The sequence below is a fragment of the Notolepis coatsorum genome, assembly GCF_963971535.1.
Source record: "Notolepis coatsorum genome assembly, chromosome: 14".
Taxonomy (NCBI): Eukaryota; Metazoa; Chordata; class Actinopteri; order Aulopiformes; family Paralepididae; genus Notolepis; species Notolepis coatsorum.
The window spans coordinates 11,111,660-11,128,477 of NC_140178.1; the positions used below are offsets into that span (position 1 = coordinate 11,111,660).

The 16,818-nt window shown below is 42.4% G+C and overlaps 1 protein-coding gene across 1 annotated transcript; it reads left to right on the forward strand.

The window, feature by feature from the left end:
* The first annotated feature begins 866 nt into the window (after nt 1-866).
* LOC311240044 (uncharacterized protein) lies at nt 867-14,438 on the forward strand. Its single transcript, XM_084328545.1, has 8 exons — nt 867-890; nt 1,940-2,053; nt 9,146-9,418; nt 9,635-9,725; nt 9,820-9,874; nt 12,699-12,817; nt 13,122-13,178; nt 14,323-14,438. The coding sequence occupies exons 2-8, from the start codon at nt 1,960-1,962 to the stop codon at nt 14,345-14,347; spliced, it is 714 nt and encodes a 237-aa protein (XP_084184671.1). The 5' UTR covers nt 867-890; nt 1,940-1,959; the 3' UTR covers nt 14,348-14,438.
* The last annotated feature ends 2,380 nt before the right edge of the window (nt 14,439-16,818 follow it).

Here is a 16,818-nt window from a genome sequence, read left to right on the forward strand (position 1 = left end):
TCTGTACTGATCTGGCATCAGTCCAGCACTACATTCTGCACTGATCTGGCATCAGTCCAGCACTACATTCTGTACTGATCTGGCATCAGTCCAACACTACATTCTGTACTGATCTGGCATCAGTCCAGCACTACATTCTGTACTGATCTGGCATCAGTCCAGCACTACATTCTGTACTGATCTGGCATCAGTCCAACACTACATTCTGTACTGATCTGGCATCAGTCCAGCACTACATTCTGTACTGATCTGGCATCAGTCCAGCACTACATTCTGTACTGATCTGGCATCAGGCCAACACTACATTCTGTACTGATCTGGCATCAGTCCAGTGTTTATGGTTTGATTCAGTTTTAGTAGAATAGAAAATACATGAGTGATGAAATGAGCACATAAAGTGCAGACATACTATAAAATAATTTTGGTATGAACCGGTGCCATTTAGACCATAGCAGTGTAGACTGATGAAATTGTAGCCGCCTAATATACTGTGTATGTCTCTTTGGAGGTCCATGACATGAATATATCTGGAAACCGCTGTTCTAAACATTTTGAGCATACAAAATGCCCCAAGTTAACACAGTAACTAATGTTACTAATGTTGTTTCTCAGTATCACAGTCTGCACTAAACCCTATTGTGGTTTTCCATTGTGGGAGGCAGGCTTCCTCTACACACGACTAGTTTCTCTACAGGGGCTAGTGTCATATCATTAAAATGGAAAGCTTTTAGATTGATGCCGGCCACACGGTCTGGTGTAACAGTTAACTGACCTGGTTTCGATACAGAAACCAGGTCTAAAGAGACTAAAGCAGACTCAGACACATACTTCTCATTGCATCAAGCCGTGCTGTTAATGAGGGATCCTGAAGAAAAGACTTAACATTGGTAGTAAGGGATGAGTCTTAATTACATTTTTAATTAAATGTATTTGTTTATTTGGAAGGTACAACATGTATTAATGGACAAACCATTCACTTATATATGTAACAAATCCTTTTTAACTGGTATTTTTCCTGATGAAATGAAAATGGAAATCTTTAAAAGTGGTGACATACATACTATATCAAATTATAGACCTATATCATTGCTACCTCAATTTTCAAAGATACTCGAAAAATTATTTGTAAATAGACTTGATGGCTTTATTGAAAAATATGGATTATTGAGTGACCATCAATATGGTTTTAGGAGCAATAGATCAACATCCTTAGCAGTAATAGATTTTGTGGAAAATATATCAACAGCAATTAATGAAAAACAACCCTCAATAGGTGTATTTATTGACTTACGTAAAGCATTTGACACAATTGATCATTCCCTGCTTTTACAAAAAAATGGAACGGTATGGAATAAGATGTGTCACTCATCATTGATTAAGAATTTATTTAGATAATAGGTTTCAATATGTAAATATTAATAATACAGAATCACATCTTAGAAAAGTAACGTGGTGTTCCACAGGGTTCCGTATTGGGACCCAAGTTATTTATACTTTATTTAAATGATATTTTTACAGTATCGAATATTTTGAAAATATTTACGTTTGCTGATGATACTAATTTACTTTGTTCAGGGGAGGACATAAAATATTATTATTGAAAACAGTAGAAAGGTGGTTCCTGACTGTGAAATTAAACTGAATTTAAATGGAACCGAAATTGAAAGAGTATATGAAACAAAATTCTTAGCTGTGATTATAGATCACAAACTCTGTTGGAAGCCACATATACAATATATCAAAGGTAAATTAGCCAAATCTGTTGGCATTCTGTACAAAACAAGGGAGCTGTTAAACCAGAAATGTCCAGAGTCCATGTAATGTTTTGTAAATCATCCAGACCTGTTTGAACGACTTGAAATTAGAAAAACTAAGAAAACTGTATTTTTCCATTATGACACTGACAGTGATGATATTTAAGATGCTTTTTGTCTCTTAGACTTGGCTCTGGGTGACCACATGCTTGGCAAGAAGTCAGACTATTCTAGCAACACAGATACCAACATGGGTGTTGGAGACCTTGCATGGCCACGGGTTCTACTACATCTATTGGGTAAGAACAATACTGGAAGCTCAGTTAACCCTTATGCCTCCCTTTGTACATCTTGTATTTTTTCTTTGTGGATAACTGTGGCTGATATGATTTTGCATAATGGCAATATTTCAGTTTTCTTTCACTGTAGGCCTACCGTTTTTTAATAGCAATCTGTATCCTTTATGTACAAAAACAATTTTGCACTTATGGGATGGAAAATAATACACTGTTTTTTGTCTTAAATAGAAATCAACATTTAATCACAAACTGGCATTTAAGGCATTACAATTCTGAAAAGGAATGGGTATTTGATATGTATGGTGAGAACTGAGTTAATAATAGTATTCACAAAATAAAATTATAACGATGCATTAATAGGTAATATATCTATGGCAGTCTTTATTGCATGTACATTTTTGTAGATTTTGTACAGATTGAGTCCTGGTTTGAGAGAGGTTGAAGGGTTAAGATTTAGTTGTTGGGGGCGACAGTGGTCATCTGGTAATTGGAAGGTTGCCGGTTAGATTCCCGGGCAGCATCTTCGAAGTGTCCTTGAGCAAGACACTTACCCCTAACTGCTCTGCTCCCCATGAGCAGGTTGGCACCTTGCATGGTCGCCTTCGCCGTCTGTGAGTGAATGTGTGAGTGAATGGGTAAAAATGTGAGGAACAGAAATTGTAAAGCGCTTTGGATAAGGGTGGCACGGTGGTGTAGTGGTTAACACTGTCTCCTCACAGCACAGTGGTGTAGTGGTTAACACTGTCTCCTCATAGCACAGTGGTGTAGTGGTTAATACTGTCTCACAGCACGGTGGTGTAGTGGTTAACACTGTCTCCTCACAGCACAGTGGTGTAGTGGTTAACTGTCTCCTCACAGCACGGTGGTGTAGTGGTTAACACTGTGTCCTCACAGCACGGTGGTGTAGTGGTTAACACTGTCTCCTCACAGCACGGTGGTGTAGTGGTTAACACTGTCGCCTCACAGCACCGTGGTGTAGTGGTTAACACTGTCTCACAGCACGGTGGTGTAGTGGTTAACACTGTCTCCTCACAGCACAGTGGTGTAGTGGTTAACACTGTCTCCTCACAGCACGGTGGTGTAGTGGTTAACACTGTCTCCTCACAGCACAGCGGTGTAGTGGTTAACACTGTCTCCTCACAGCACGGTGGTGTAGTGGTTAACACTGTCGCCTCACAGCACCGTGGTGTAGTGGTTAACACTGTCTCACAGCACGGTGGTGTAGTGGTTAACACTGTCTCCTCACAGCACAGTGGTGTAGTGGTTAACACTGTCTCCTCACAGCACGGTGGTGTAGTGGTTAACACTGTCTCCTCACAGCATAGTGGTTAACACTGTGTCCTCACAGCACGGTGGTGTAGTGGTTAACACTGTCTCACAGCACAGTGGTGTAGTGGTTAACACTGTGTCCTCACAGCACGGTGGTGTAGTGGTTAACACTGTCGGCTCACAGCACGGTGGTGTAGTGGTTAACACTGTCTCCTCACAGCACGGTGGTGTAGTGGTTAACACTGTCGCCTCACATCACGGTGGTGTAGTGGTTAACACTGTCTCCTCACAGCACGGTGGTGTAGTGGTTAACACTGTGTCCTCACAGCACGGTGGTGTAGTGGTTAACACTGTCTCCTCACAGCATGGTGGTGTAGTGGTTAACACTGTCTCACAGCACGGTGGTGTAGTGGTTAACACTGTCTCCTCACAGCACGGTGGTGTAGTGGTTAACACTGTCTCCTCACAGCACGGCGGTGTAGTGGTTAACACTGTCGCCTCACAGCACGGTGGTGTAGTGGTTAACACTGTCTCCTCACAGCACGGTGGTGTAGTGGTTAACACTGTGTCCTCACAGCACGGTGGTGTAGTGGTTAACACTGTCTCACAGCAGCACGGTGGTGTAGTGGTTAACACTGTCTCCTCACAGCTAGAAGGTGTAGTGGTTAACACTGTCTCCTCACAGCACGGTGGTGTAGTGGTTAACACTGTCTCCTCACAGCACGGTGGTGTAGTGGTTAACACTGTCGCCTCACAGCACGGTGGTGTAGTGGTTAACACTGTCCTCACAGCACGGTGGTGTAGTGGTTAACACTGTCTCACAGCACGGTGGTGTAGTGGTTAACACTGTCTCCTCACAGCACGGCGGTGTAGTGGTTAACACTGTCTCCTCACAGCACGGTGGTGTAGTGGTTAACACTGTCTCCTCACAGCATGGTGGTGTAGTGGTTAACACTGTCGCCTCACAGCACGGTGGTGTAGTGGTTAACACTGTCTCCTCACAGCACGGTGGTGTAGTGGTTAACACTGTCTCCTCACAGCACGGTGGTGTAGTGGTTAACACTGTCTCACAGCACAGTGGTGTAGTGGTTAACACTGTCGCCTCACAGCACGGTGGTGTAGTGGTTAACACTGTCTCCTCACAGCACGGTGGTGTAGTGGTTAACACTGTGTCCTCACAGCACGGTGGTGTAGTGGTTAACACTGTCTCACAGCACGGTGGTGTAGTGGTTAACACTGTCTCCTCACAGCTAGAAGGTGTAGTGGTTAACACTGTCTCCTCACAGCACGGTGGTGTAGTGGTTAACACTGTCTCCTCACAGCACGGTGGTGTAGTGGTTAACACTGTCGCCTCACAGCACGGTGGTGTAGTGGTTAACACTGTCCTCACAGCACGGTGGTGTAGTGGTTAACACTGTCTCACAGCACGGTGGTGTAGTGGTTAACACTGTCTCCTCACAGCACGGTGGTGTAGTGGTTAACACTGTCTCCTCACAGCATGGTGGTGTAGTGGTTAACACTGTCGCCTCACAGCACGGTGGTGTAGTGGTTAACACTGTCTCCTCACAGCACGGTGGTGTAGTGGTTAACACTGTCTCCTCACAGCACGGTGGTGTAGTGGTTAACACTGTCTCCTCACAGCACGGCGGTGTAGTGGTTAACACTGTCTCCTCACAGCACGGTGGTGTAGTGGTTAACACTGTCTCCTCACAGCACGGCGGTGTAGTGGTTAACACTGTCTCACAGCACGGTGGTGTAGTGGTTAACACTGTCTCCTCACAGCACGGTGGTGTAGTGGTTAACACTGTCTCCTCACAGCACGGCGGTGTAGTGGTTAACACTGTGTCCTCACAGCACGGTGGTGTAGTGGTTAACACTGTCTCCTCACAGCACGGTGGTGTAGTGGTTAACACTGTCTCCTCACAGCACGGCGGTGTAGTGGTTAACACTGTGTCCTCACAGCACGGTGGCGTAGTGGTTAACACTGTCGCCTCACAGCACGGTGGTGTAGTGGTTAACACTGTCGCCTCACAGCACGGCGGTGTAGTGGTTAACACTGTCTCCTCACAGCACGGTGGTGTAGTGGTTAACACTGTCGCCTGACAGCACGGTGGTGTAGTGGTTAACACTGTCTCACAGCACGGTGGTGTAGTGGTTAACACTGTCTCCTCACAGCACGGTTGTAACTGAGGGGTACAATTCCCTGACTGTATTGAATAAGTATGGTATCATTAAACCACTACTGCGTTATGTACTTTAATTACTGGCCATACAGTACACAGGTATATGTGATGAACACCCACACAATAACACGGCTTAACAAAGAAAGTCCTGTTTGGAATATTTATTAGAAGAGCATCAATATTATCTTACAGTATTGAGAATTAGAGTCGCGCTTGTAAGGCGAAGAATGTGCATGAATAGGTCAAGAGCGTAAGTCCATGAGCATATTACGATGGAGATAATTAATACCACCTGTAGCATAAGAATTATATAAGGTACACTCGTAGGTCAGCTGGAGAAGGGGTTCCCTCCGGTTGTAAGCCAGCAGGGGAGAGGAATGTTCGGGAGCAAAAGTCTGGATCAACGAGGAATCAATAAGCTCCAGCTACGGGAGTCGGTACATATACTCCCCTCGATCGGCAGACAAAAGCAGCAACTATAATCCAAGTATGCGGGACAGCATGGATGAAAGCCAGCCAGCCTCTTCCTAGAGACGGGCTCGAGTGATGCTCCTCACGGGTAAATCCCACCCAGCAGCGGGGTAGACGGTTCTCTGCTCCAGCAGCCACGGTACCAAAGCAATAATAATCCAGCCGGAAAGGGCTCTGCATTCATCGGTGTAGATTCTCCTGTGCACGGTACTTCACATTTAACTAGGTCGAACTTGACGTTATTTCACTAAGCTCTGACACTTTTACTATCCTATTCGCACGCAGTTCTAAGTGCTCTATTTAGATGCAAGGTTGCTCACTTCACTTGGTCGTTGACTCGTGGTGAAGGCTTTACTAGTAAGGAACAAACGATACGTTGAACGAATGTTTTAGGATAAGACAAGACTACTGCTGTATCCACCTGCGACGTATTTATACGTAAGGTGAATAATCTAGTGCCAACCTCAGTTCTGTCTCGTATTACTGTGCAAACCTGGGCATGTTGAGACATGTCTTAGCGGTGACTTTGAACTAGACATTGGGGGTATGGCCGTGGCGCCAAGGGGATCGCTGTCCAATAGGAGAATGAATATTATGGTCTGGCCTGTACCTAGGTAAAGGGATATTCCGTGTATATGTACAAAGAATATACAAGGGATATCAGACGATATACAAATATTATACAATATATCTCAAGTAATAAATATATATATTCGGTTTAATCTGACCCTTTGTAACAACGGTGGTGTAGTGGTTAACACTGTCGCCTCACAGCATGGTGGTGTAGTGGTTAACACTGTCGCCTCACAGCACAGTGGTGTAGTGGTTAACACTGTCTCCTCACAGCACGGTGGTGTAGTGGTTAACACTGTCTCCTCACAGCACGGTGGTGTAGTGGTTAACACTGTCTCCTCACAGCACGGTGGTGTAGTGGTTAACACTGTCGCCTCACAGCACGGTGGTGTAGTGGTTAACACTGTCTCCTCACAGCACGGTGGTGTAGTGGTTAACACTGTCTCCTCACAGCACGGTGGTGTAGTGGTTAACACTGTCTCCTCACAGCACGGTGGTGTAGTGGTTAACACTGTCTCCTCACAGCACGGTGGTGTAGTGGTTAACACTGTCTCACAGCACGGTGGTGTAGTGGTTAACACTGTCTCCTCACAGCACGGTGGTGTAGTGGTTAACACTGTCTCCTCACAGCACGGTGGTGTAGTGGTTAACACTGTCTCCTCACAGCACGGTGGTGTAGTGGTTAACACTGTCTCCTCACAGCACGGTGGTGTAGTGGTTAACACTGTTGCCTCACAGCACGGTGGTGTAGTGGTTAACACTGTCTCACAGCACGGTGGTGTAGTGGTTAACACTGTCCTCACAGCACGGTGGTGTAGTGGTTAACACTGTCGCCTCACATCACGGTGGTGTAGTGGTTAACACTGTCGCCTCACATCACGGTGGTGTAGTGGTTAACACTGTGTCCTCACAGCATGGTGGTGTAGTGGTTAACACTGTCTCCTCACAGCACGGTGGTGTAGTGGTTAACACTGTCTCCTCACAGCACAGTGGTGTAGTGGTTAACACTGTCTCCTCATAGCACAGTGGTGTAGTGGTTAACACTGTCTCCTCACAGCACGGTGGTGTAGTGGTTAACACTGTCGGCTCACAGCACGGCGGTGTAGTGGTTAACACTGTCTCCTCACAGCACGGTGGTGTAGTGGTTAACACTGTCTCCTCACAGCACGGTGGTGTAGTGGTTAACACTGTCTCCTCACAGCACGGTGGTGTAGTGGTTAACACTGTCTCCTCACAGCACGGTGGTGTAGTGGTTAACACTGTCGCCTCACAGCACGGTGTTGTAGTGGTTAACACTGTCTCCTCACAGCACGGTGGTGTAGTGGTTAACACTGTCGCCTCACAGCACGGTGGTGTAGTGGTTAACACTGTCGCCTCACAGCACGGTGGTGTAGTGGTTAACACTGTCTCCTCACAGCACGGTGGTGTAGTGGTTAACACTGTCTCCTCACAGCACAGTGGTGTAGTGGTTAACACTGTCTCCTCACAGCAGGGTGGTGTAGTGGTTAACACTGTCTCACAGCACGGTGGTGTAGTGGTTAACACTGTCTCCTCACAGCACGGTGGTGTAGTGGTTAACACTGTCTCTTCACAGCACGGTGGTGTAGTGGTTAACACTGTGTCCTCACAGCACGGTGGTGTAGTGGTTAACACTGTCTCACAGCACAGCGGTGTAGTGGTTAACACTGTCTCCTCACAGCACGGTGGTGTAGTGGTTAACACTGTCTCCTCACAGCAGGGTGGTGTAGTGGTTAACACTGTCTCCTCACAGCACGGTGGTGTAGTGGTTAACAGTCTCCTCACAGCACGGTGGTGTAGTGGTTAACACTGTCGCCTCACAGCACGGTGGTGTAGTGGTTAACACTGTCTCACAGCACGGTGGTGTAGTGGTTAACACTGTCTCACAGCACGGTGGTGTAGTGGTTAACACTGTCTCCTCACAGCACGGCGGTGTAGTGGTTAACACTGTCTCCTCACAGCCCATTTTTTTTTTTTATATTTAGTTTCTTTTGCATTTTTTTTCATTCAGGGGGGTAGTCGACTACCAGTCGACTATCGCAAAATTTCGGCCAATCAAAGTCGACTATCCAAATCCTTAGTCGGGGACAGCCCTAGAGTCAACAAATTACGTAAAAAATAATATTGAATAAAAATTACTAAATATATATTTAAAAATTCTTTAAAATAAAATTGAAAAGAGACGGACAATATGTTCTGGCAACATATTTTGGCTAAATATGCCTCGTTTTATAAATGTGTATTGATAACATAGTTCTGTAATTAAATGTTCTAAATAATAAATATGCATGATCAAGTTCAACAAAGTGTGCTTTTATTTTGATATTCCTTAATTCCACGTTGAAATTCCGCGATAAATTAAGTGTGGGGTCGTCAAAAGAAATCCTAAATAAAATGGGGTTGTGGTGGTATAAAAAAGTTTGAGAACCCCTGGTCTACACCCTCCCCAGACCGACAGTAGGGCAGCGCAACGACCAGGAAGGGAATTGGCAGAGCGACTAAATTTGGGGAATGGGAAGAAAGGCCCTTTTTCCCCCCTTTTTTTTCTTCAAAGAACACAGCTGTGTTGTTATTTCAGATGGTCCTAAGAACACGTCGGCGACCATTAGACCGTCGGTGGAAGTAGAGGTCGGCGGCAACGTCACCATGACCTGCAGCAGCTCTGCAAACCCACCAGTGGACGACTACACCTGGTTTGAGATATACGGCGACGATGTGCCACCAGTAGTCGGACGGCAGCCTGTGTTGTACCTTGGCAGCGTTGGTGCTGATGATGGTGGCCAATATTTCTGCCGTGCCAGAAACAAGCACGGAAGTCAAAATTCCTCATCTGTAACTTTTACGGTGAAAAGTAAGTGCGGCAGAGTCTAGACTACATACTGTATTATATGTACTGTACTGCAAATAATATCTTCATTATACACCATACCTGCCATCCTAGCCACAAGTAGATTTTCACCCTGATCTTGCATTGAAATAGTTTGGAATGACTTAATGAATTAATAATTATTGTGTCAGGACTTGGGAATATATTGACTGAATATTGAGTCTTGTATTCTTTCTTCAGGCAACGCTGTACCAATCAGAGGAATTACAGGACTCATACTCATCATTGTAGCCATTATTTTGATTGTGCCCATCGGTCTTGCCGTCAAGAGGTAAGAGTATGACCCACCTTGTCTTCTGTAACCCCAAAACAAAAGGTCAAGCTGATGGATGTAATTCTTACGATATACATTTTGTCCATTTCAGACTCTGCAAAAAGAGCACAGAGACGCTAAATACAGTCCCTGAAGACGATATACAGGTGTCAATATAATTTGCTGTCTGATGTTGTTGTCTGGGTTGTTTAGTGTTATAGGCAATAGTATAGCTTACTATATTCAGTTTTTGTTGATAATAATAATAATAAACTTTATTTGTATAGCACCTTTTCATACAAGAATTGCAGCTCAAAGTGCTTCACAGCTGTAAAAAAGACATAGGCATCAAATTAGCACAACATTGGCAGCAGATCAAGAGTAATGCATGAAGTGCAGACAAGATTAGGTATAAAATAAGCATAAAATAGACAGCAGGAAAATAGACAAAGTCATAATAAGGCATAGAAGATTAAATAACATTTTAGGATCTAACATCTCAGTAGGTCTCTTTGTTTACGGTTTGATTGTCACTGACAAAATAGACATATGAAATCATGAAATTTAACATGTTTTTTTCACCAACATATTTGTTTGTAGATCACACCATTTAGATTGGCACTGCTTAATACTTCTGATTAAAAAAGAAAATTTAATCCCTATATTGTAAGAAAATAATAACATAATTTTTCATTTGTACACGTACAGTAGGCCTACATACATACACACAGGGTGTGAACGTAAAGCGTGGTGGAAGGTACGAACTGAGAGGGGTCCAAACCACATTCCTGTTGCCTGTGGTAGATGCAGAGATATCAACTTCCTGCTACTGGCGTCAGACATTCTGAGAACAGTCTGCTCGCCCGATTTTAATAAAGGGTTTCAACTCTTATCTCCATGTAAGATAAGAATCCTCCTCAGCTATTCTTGTTTGTATTTTTGTGGGATTGTAAGATGGGACTCCTAGCCTACTGTACTAATTCCGTGACACACGTGTGATTTCTTTATAACTATACTTACATTTACAACTTAGTAATTTAGCTGATGCTTTTATCCAGAGCGATTTACAGATTGTGAAGAACAGGTCAGCAGGAGGGGTACAACTCTGCAAGTCAGTGGTATTGTTCGTCAAATAGTATCAAGCTTGAGTGTTACACTCTGAGTGCATAGTAGTATAGAATAGTATACGGTAGTAGTATAGACATATTAGCATAGTAGGGTAGTAGTATAGACATATTAGCATAGTAGGGTAGTAGTATAGACATATTAGCATAGTAGGGTAGTAGTATAGACATATTAGCATAGTAGTGTAGTAGTATAGACATATTAGCATAGTAGGGTAGTAGTATAGACATATTAGCATAGTAGGGTAGTAGTATAGACATATTAGCATAGTAGGGTAGTAGTATAGACATATTAGCATAGTAGTGTAGTAGTATAGACATATTAGCATAGTAGGGTAGTAGTATAGACATATTAGCATAGTAGTGTAGTAGTATAGACATATTAGCATAGTAGGGTAGTAGTATAGACATATGATGATGAATAGTTTTGATGAATAGTTTTATTTTCGGTCTTTGTTTACAGATAAATCAAAAACACACATGTGTGGACTTTCAAAAGGAAAAGAAAAAAAGAAAAAATCACAAATGTACATATTCAAAGTAAGCTCACACACAAAATCCAAACTCAATGACCGAAAAAAGGAATAGGCTGAAGCACATGCGTATTTTTGCCTATCCTTTACAATTCTTAAAAACTAAATATACTTTAATATAAGAAAGACAAATTTAAAATATGCTGCAAGATATAATTTCTATTTTCTTTTTCTTTAAGAGAAAAAAGAAAAGAGAAAATAAATGTTTGATGTTTTACTCAAAACTGTACTCCTGAATTATTTTATCATTCAGGGCCTTTTTAAATCTCCCCTGAGAGGTACACAACTTCAACCCGTCACTAAGACTATTCCACAATTTAACTCCCAAAATTGAAACACATCTAGCTTTTACATTAGTTCTTACCTTTTTATATGTTTTAAGAATACACAACCCTCTTAAATATTATATTAGCATAGTAGGGTGGTAGTATAGAGACATATTAGCATAGTAGGGTGGTAGTATAAACATATTAGCATAGTAGGGTGGTAGTATAGACATATTAGCATAGTAGGGTGGTAGTATAAACATATTAGCATAGTAGGGTAGTAGTATAGACATATTAGCATAGTAGGGTGGTAGTATAGACATATTAGCATAGTAGGGTGGTAGTATAGACATATTAGCATAGTAGGGTAGTAGTATAGAGACATATTAGCATAGTAGGGTAGTGGTATAGACATATTAGCATAGTACACAGTAGATTGTAGTATAGGCATAGTAGCAAAGTACATTATTTCTTTATATTTCAGATATTGATAGAAGAAATGTGTCCTGTCTGTGATGGTTTTTAGCTGTCCTGACTGTGATGTTTTCAGTTGTCATATTAGCATATATAGATATAGACCTGTTTGCTCTGTACGTCAGACTCAGTGGGGCAAAAGGAACATAATTCTGGTCAGAACGGGGCAGACAATATATTTGCATTTGTTAGCCATGCTAGCAATCTAAACAATCACTCCATGCCAAAGCTAGATTGTAAAAGGTGAAAGACTCACACTCACAGCCACACTGATTTGGCAAAATGACATCCAGCCGTTTTCGTTTGAAACAACTTTGAGTCAGGGGAGTGCCATGGTTTGTCCATAGAGCCCGGTTGTACTTTTTTTTTTGCGCAGCAGTTTGCGCAGGTAGTGGGCAACTTAGTCACGTGACTCAGTTGGTATTGCTGATTGGCTCGAACACGGTATGTTTGTAAACAGCAAACAGGTCTATTGGCAAGATATGTAGTAGTAGTATATGAATAGTAGCATAGTAGTAGGGTACTTATTCTTAATAGTAAAAATACAGTAAGTAAGAGTGTTAGGTATTTTTTTTTAATTTTAAATTTTTTTAGAGTACAGCCTATGGAAACTGGCCCGTGTGTGAACCTGCCCCAGCAGATCAAAGAGCAGTGGATCCACTGGAGGTCACCTATGCAACTATTCACATCAAGACCAAGCCAGTGGAAAACATGTGAGATGTAACCGTTCAAGTTCCCGAAATCCAATGATAATGATGATAATAAATGTAAATTTGTCTGTCTGTGTTGTATATTGTCTGTGTCTCTATAGTCTGTGTTGTATATATATGTATATTGACTTACTTACTTACTTTGACTTACTTTTCCTTTTTACTGTATGTAGCACACTCTCAGGGGCTCCTTCAGAAATAAGCATTTCATATAAAGCATTCTGTATTTTGTTGTGCCATATAATAAACAAACTTGAAAACGTGAAAGCGCTGCATGCTGACAGACTGTGTTGCTTCACGTTTCCAGGAGGCAGCCGGTGGTGGAGGCTCCGGACTCTGGGGCCGTTTACAGCGGCGTGTTCAGGTGAGTCCTCGGTGCTGAGCGAGGCTGTGTCGCCCCAAGTGTGACCTAACACATTATGAACGTTGTATACATTTACTCAGTGGTGGAAAGTAACTAAGTGTTTGTACTCAAGTAAATTTTCGAGCTACTTGTACTTTACGTGAGTATTTTCATTTTAGGGAACTTTTATACTTTCACTCCACTACGTTTCAAGGGAAATATTGTACTTTTTACTCCACTACATTTATCTGAACCCATCAGTTACTAGTTACTTTGAGGAAAAGGATTTTTGCATAGAAAACATGATATATACACAATAGAAAATGTATGAAGATGATCTACTTTCACATTTGAAGACTGTCAACTTCAAGATGACGTAATCAGGGCAGCGTAACTGGACCACGTACCACTTTAACATAACCTTTAATCAGAGCAGCATAACTGGACCACATACCACTTTAACATAACCTTTAATCAGAGCAGTGTAACTGGACCACATACCACTTTAACATAACCTTTAATCAGAGCAGTGTAACTGGACCACATACCACTTTAACATAACCTTTAATCAGAGCAGCATAACTGGACCACATACCACTTTAACATAACCTTTAATCAGAGCAGCATAACTGGACCATACACCACTTTAACATAACCTTTAATCAGAGCAGCAGAACTGGACCACATACCACTTTAACATCACCTTTAATCAGAGCAGTGTAACTGGACCACATACCACTTTAACATAACCTTTAATCAGAGCAGCATAACTGGACCACATACCACTTTAACATAACCTTTAATCAGAGCAGCGTAACTGGACCACATACCACTTTAACATAACCTTTAATCAGAGCAGCAGAACTGGACCACATACCACTTTAACATCACCTTTAATCAGAGCAGCATAACTGGACCATACACCACTTTGACATGACCTATAGAGGTCAATGGATACACACACGTCATGTAGAATGTGTACTTTTACTTTAGATACTTAAATACATTCAATAGCAAATACTTCTCTACCTTTACTTAAGTCAAATTTGAATGGAGGACTTTTACTTTGACCAGAGTACTCATTTATCTGAGTATTTCTACTTTTACTTAAGTAAAGGAACTGTGTCCTTCTTCCAACACTGCATTTACTTTTGTTTGTTCGCAGGACACAACTGCCTCTGGGTCCTTGATGTCTAGTTGATCCCAAAGGATCGAGGAGAAGGTCCAACAGTGAATACCTGCAATTTGATTAACTCACTTTATCGGACAGTAAATGCAAAGATGCTGTAAAATGTCTTAAATACTTGAACGAATAATCTGTTGAATGATCCGATACTGTATTTGGGATGTACCTGACTTTTATCTTTTTTATTTCTTATATAATGCAATGTTTGTTTGTTATTGATTTGGGAATTTAATTGAATGAATAAAAGAGAAAAAAAAACGTGAAGGGCATCCCATAATATTTCATTAACAGCTTCCTTATTGTACCATCAGATGGCGCCATCTCACTTCCTCGTCAGTTAATTCATCTGAAAGTGATGTCACTATGGTCTATGGACCAACGCTTCCGGTACTTTGAGCTCATGGGAAAGAGCGGGGGAGGGGGGATAGGCAATGCAGGGGGAGAAAATTAATAATTAATGTTGATTAGAGCCTCGACTTAAGTGGTTGTAGCTACGGCTGTGGGGGCGCTGGAGACATGAGCCAATAGATTTTTTTCATACGCCTGAGTCTCCTGAACACAGAGAGACCAACCCCAAGTCGGTCTGCACTTTCTCGGCCGAGCTATAGTCACTTGTTGACCTTTCAGTAGTGGATACATCTGGGAACAACATGTAGCCCTGAAGCCACAATATGTGAGAACTTGTCAAACACAAGCAGGTCACACTACCGCAAAGTTGTCCAGGTGTCAGCTGCCAGATGTACGCTGACGATACCGTCATCTATGTGTCTGCTAAAACAGCTAGCATGGCAGCTGAGCACCTGACCCAGGTGTTGCATAACATCTCCGACTGGCTTGTGTCGTCTCATCTGACCTTGAATGTCAAGAAAACTGTCTCTATGTGTATCTCCATACGCAAAAGACCTATAAATGATTTGTTTGAGGTGCAAATGAAATAATTGCAGAAGTGAATGAGGTCAGGTACCTAGGAATCATATTAGACAAGCACCTAAAATGTGCTAAACAGGTACATATGTATGTAAGAAGGTCGAGCCTGATTTAAATTGTTTTCGTTTTATTAGAAGGGATCTGTCAACTAAAGCTGCTCAACTTTATATGCATGTGTAACGGGGAAGCCCGTGGGTATGTCCACAGTCACGGAAACAGGGGTGTTGACGAGTGACTGTGGCATTGCGGGCTGGTAAGTTAAACTCACTTCCTCATAACAGGGTTAACAGACGCATAGGTACGGTAGTTAGGAGTGAATTCACTTCTTAGTGCAGCGGCCTGTGTCGTCGCCCGCGGCGCGGGAGCCCCCTGTTCGACTCCCCCTCGGGACATTAACATTTAACATCAACACAACGCAGACCAATATGATCCGTCACACATGCTATGATTCTTTCCCACTTGTCTTATTGTATCACATCATGGTCACAAACCTCACAAACCATACTAAAACCGATAACTATAATATACAAACAGGCTATCAAAATCATGAACCGTAAACCAATGCGATGGCATCACTGCAGTGTTTTGAGTAAGCACAATCTTTTCACATTTGACAATTTTGTAATTTTCTGTAATATTAGACTAGTTTTAAAATGTTTGCACAATCATGTATCATCATTATTTTCTGGACTGGTGGTTAGACGTTGGAGCTCTAGTAGCGCAAACACACAAGCTTCCAATAATGGTGACTGTACTGTTCCCATGTGCAAGAGTTCGTTTGGACAGGCTGCCTTCTCTGTTAATGGGGCAAACTTATGGAACTCTCTGCCTACTGGCTTAAAACTAGAGTTCAATGTCAACGTCTTCAGCAGAGGACTCAAGGTATTGCTGAAATCAAAGCAGCAGTGTTCACATATGTTTTTGTTTTGATCATGTTCTCTTGCTCTGGAAAATATTTGTGATTTGTGTGTATCTTTTGGAAAAACCTCAATGGACTAGTGTTGAAAACTAGCACTTGTGCTATAAACACGCAACACAACGCATCTGGTCTGTCCACTGTGGCTGGTCCAATGTAGCTGTGGTGTCCATTTTAAATAAACGTTTTCATTCATTCACTCACTACTACATGCTGCTGTGTCCTGGACACGATAAAGAAGTCGGAAGTTCTGACTTCCTACTAATAGAGATGCAATGGAACAGTCTTTGAAGTTGGAATACCAAGTAGAAAAGTTGGGCACGATTTCTTTCATCTGCAACTTTTCCGAGATGCAGTTAATCTGACATTGTGTCAACATGGCGTCGCACACTGTAAACATTAAACAACATCGCTTTTAACAGGTTTGGGGTTTTTCCTATGTATTGCTAGTGCTCAGACATCAGCCAGCCTCTTGCAGGGTCTGTGTTTCGCTCGTAGATAAACATTTCTTACATATCTATGGTTTCTCCCTTGGCGTTTCCAAGATGGACCCTTGGACAGAACCGAGGTCATGATTCCCTCCTCTGAACTGGGAACCTCCGAAATCCCACTTTGCTGGGAATGCAGCATGA

Excerpts from the sequence above, each read along its gene's own strand:
- LOC311240044 (XM_084328545.1), top strand. The coding sequence starts at position 1,960 with ATGCTTGGCAAGAAGTCAGACTATTCTAGCAACACAGATACCAACATG. Across the intron at positions 2,054-9,145 it reads GGTTCTACTACATCTATTGG|ATGGTCCTAAGAACACGTCG; the intron begins GTAAGAACAATA and ends TTGTTATTTCAG. Across the intron at positions 12,818-13,121 it reads ACCAAGCCAGTGGAAAACAT|GAGGCAGCCGGTGGTGGAGG; the intron begins GTGAGATGTAAC and ends TCACGTTTCCAG.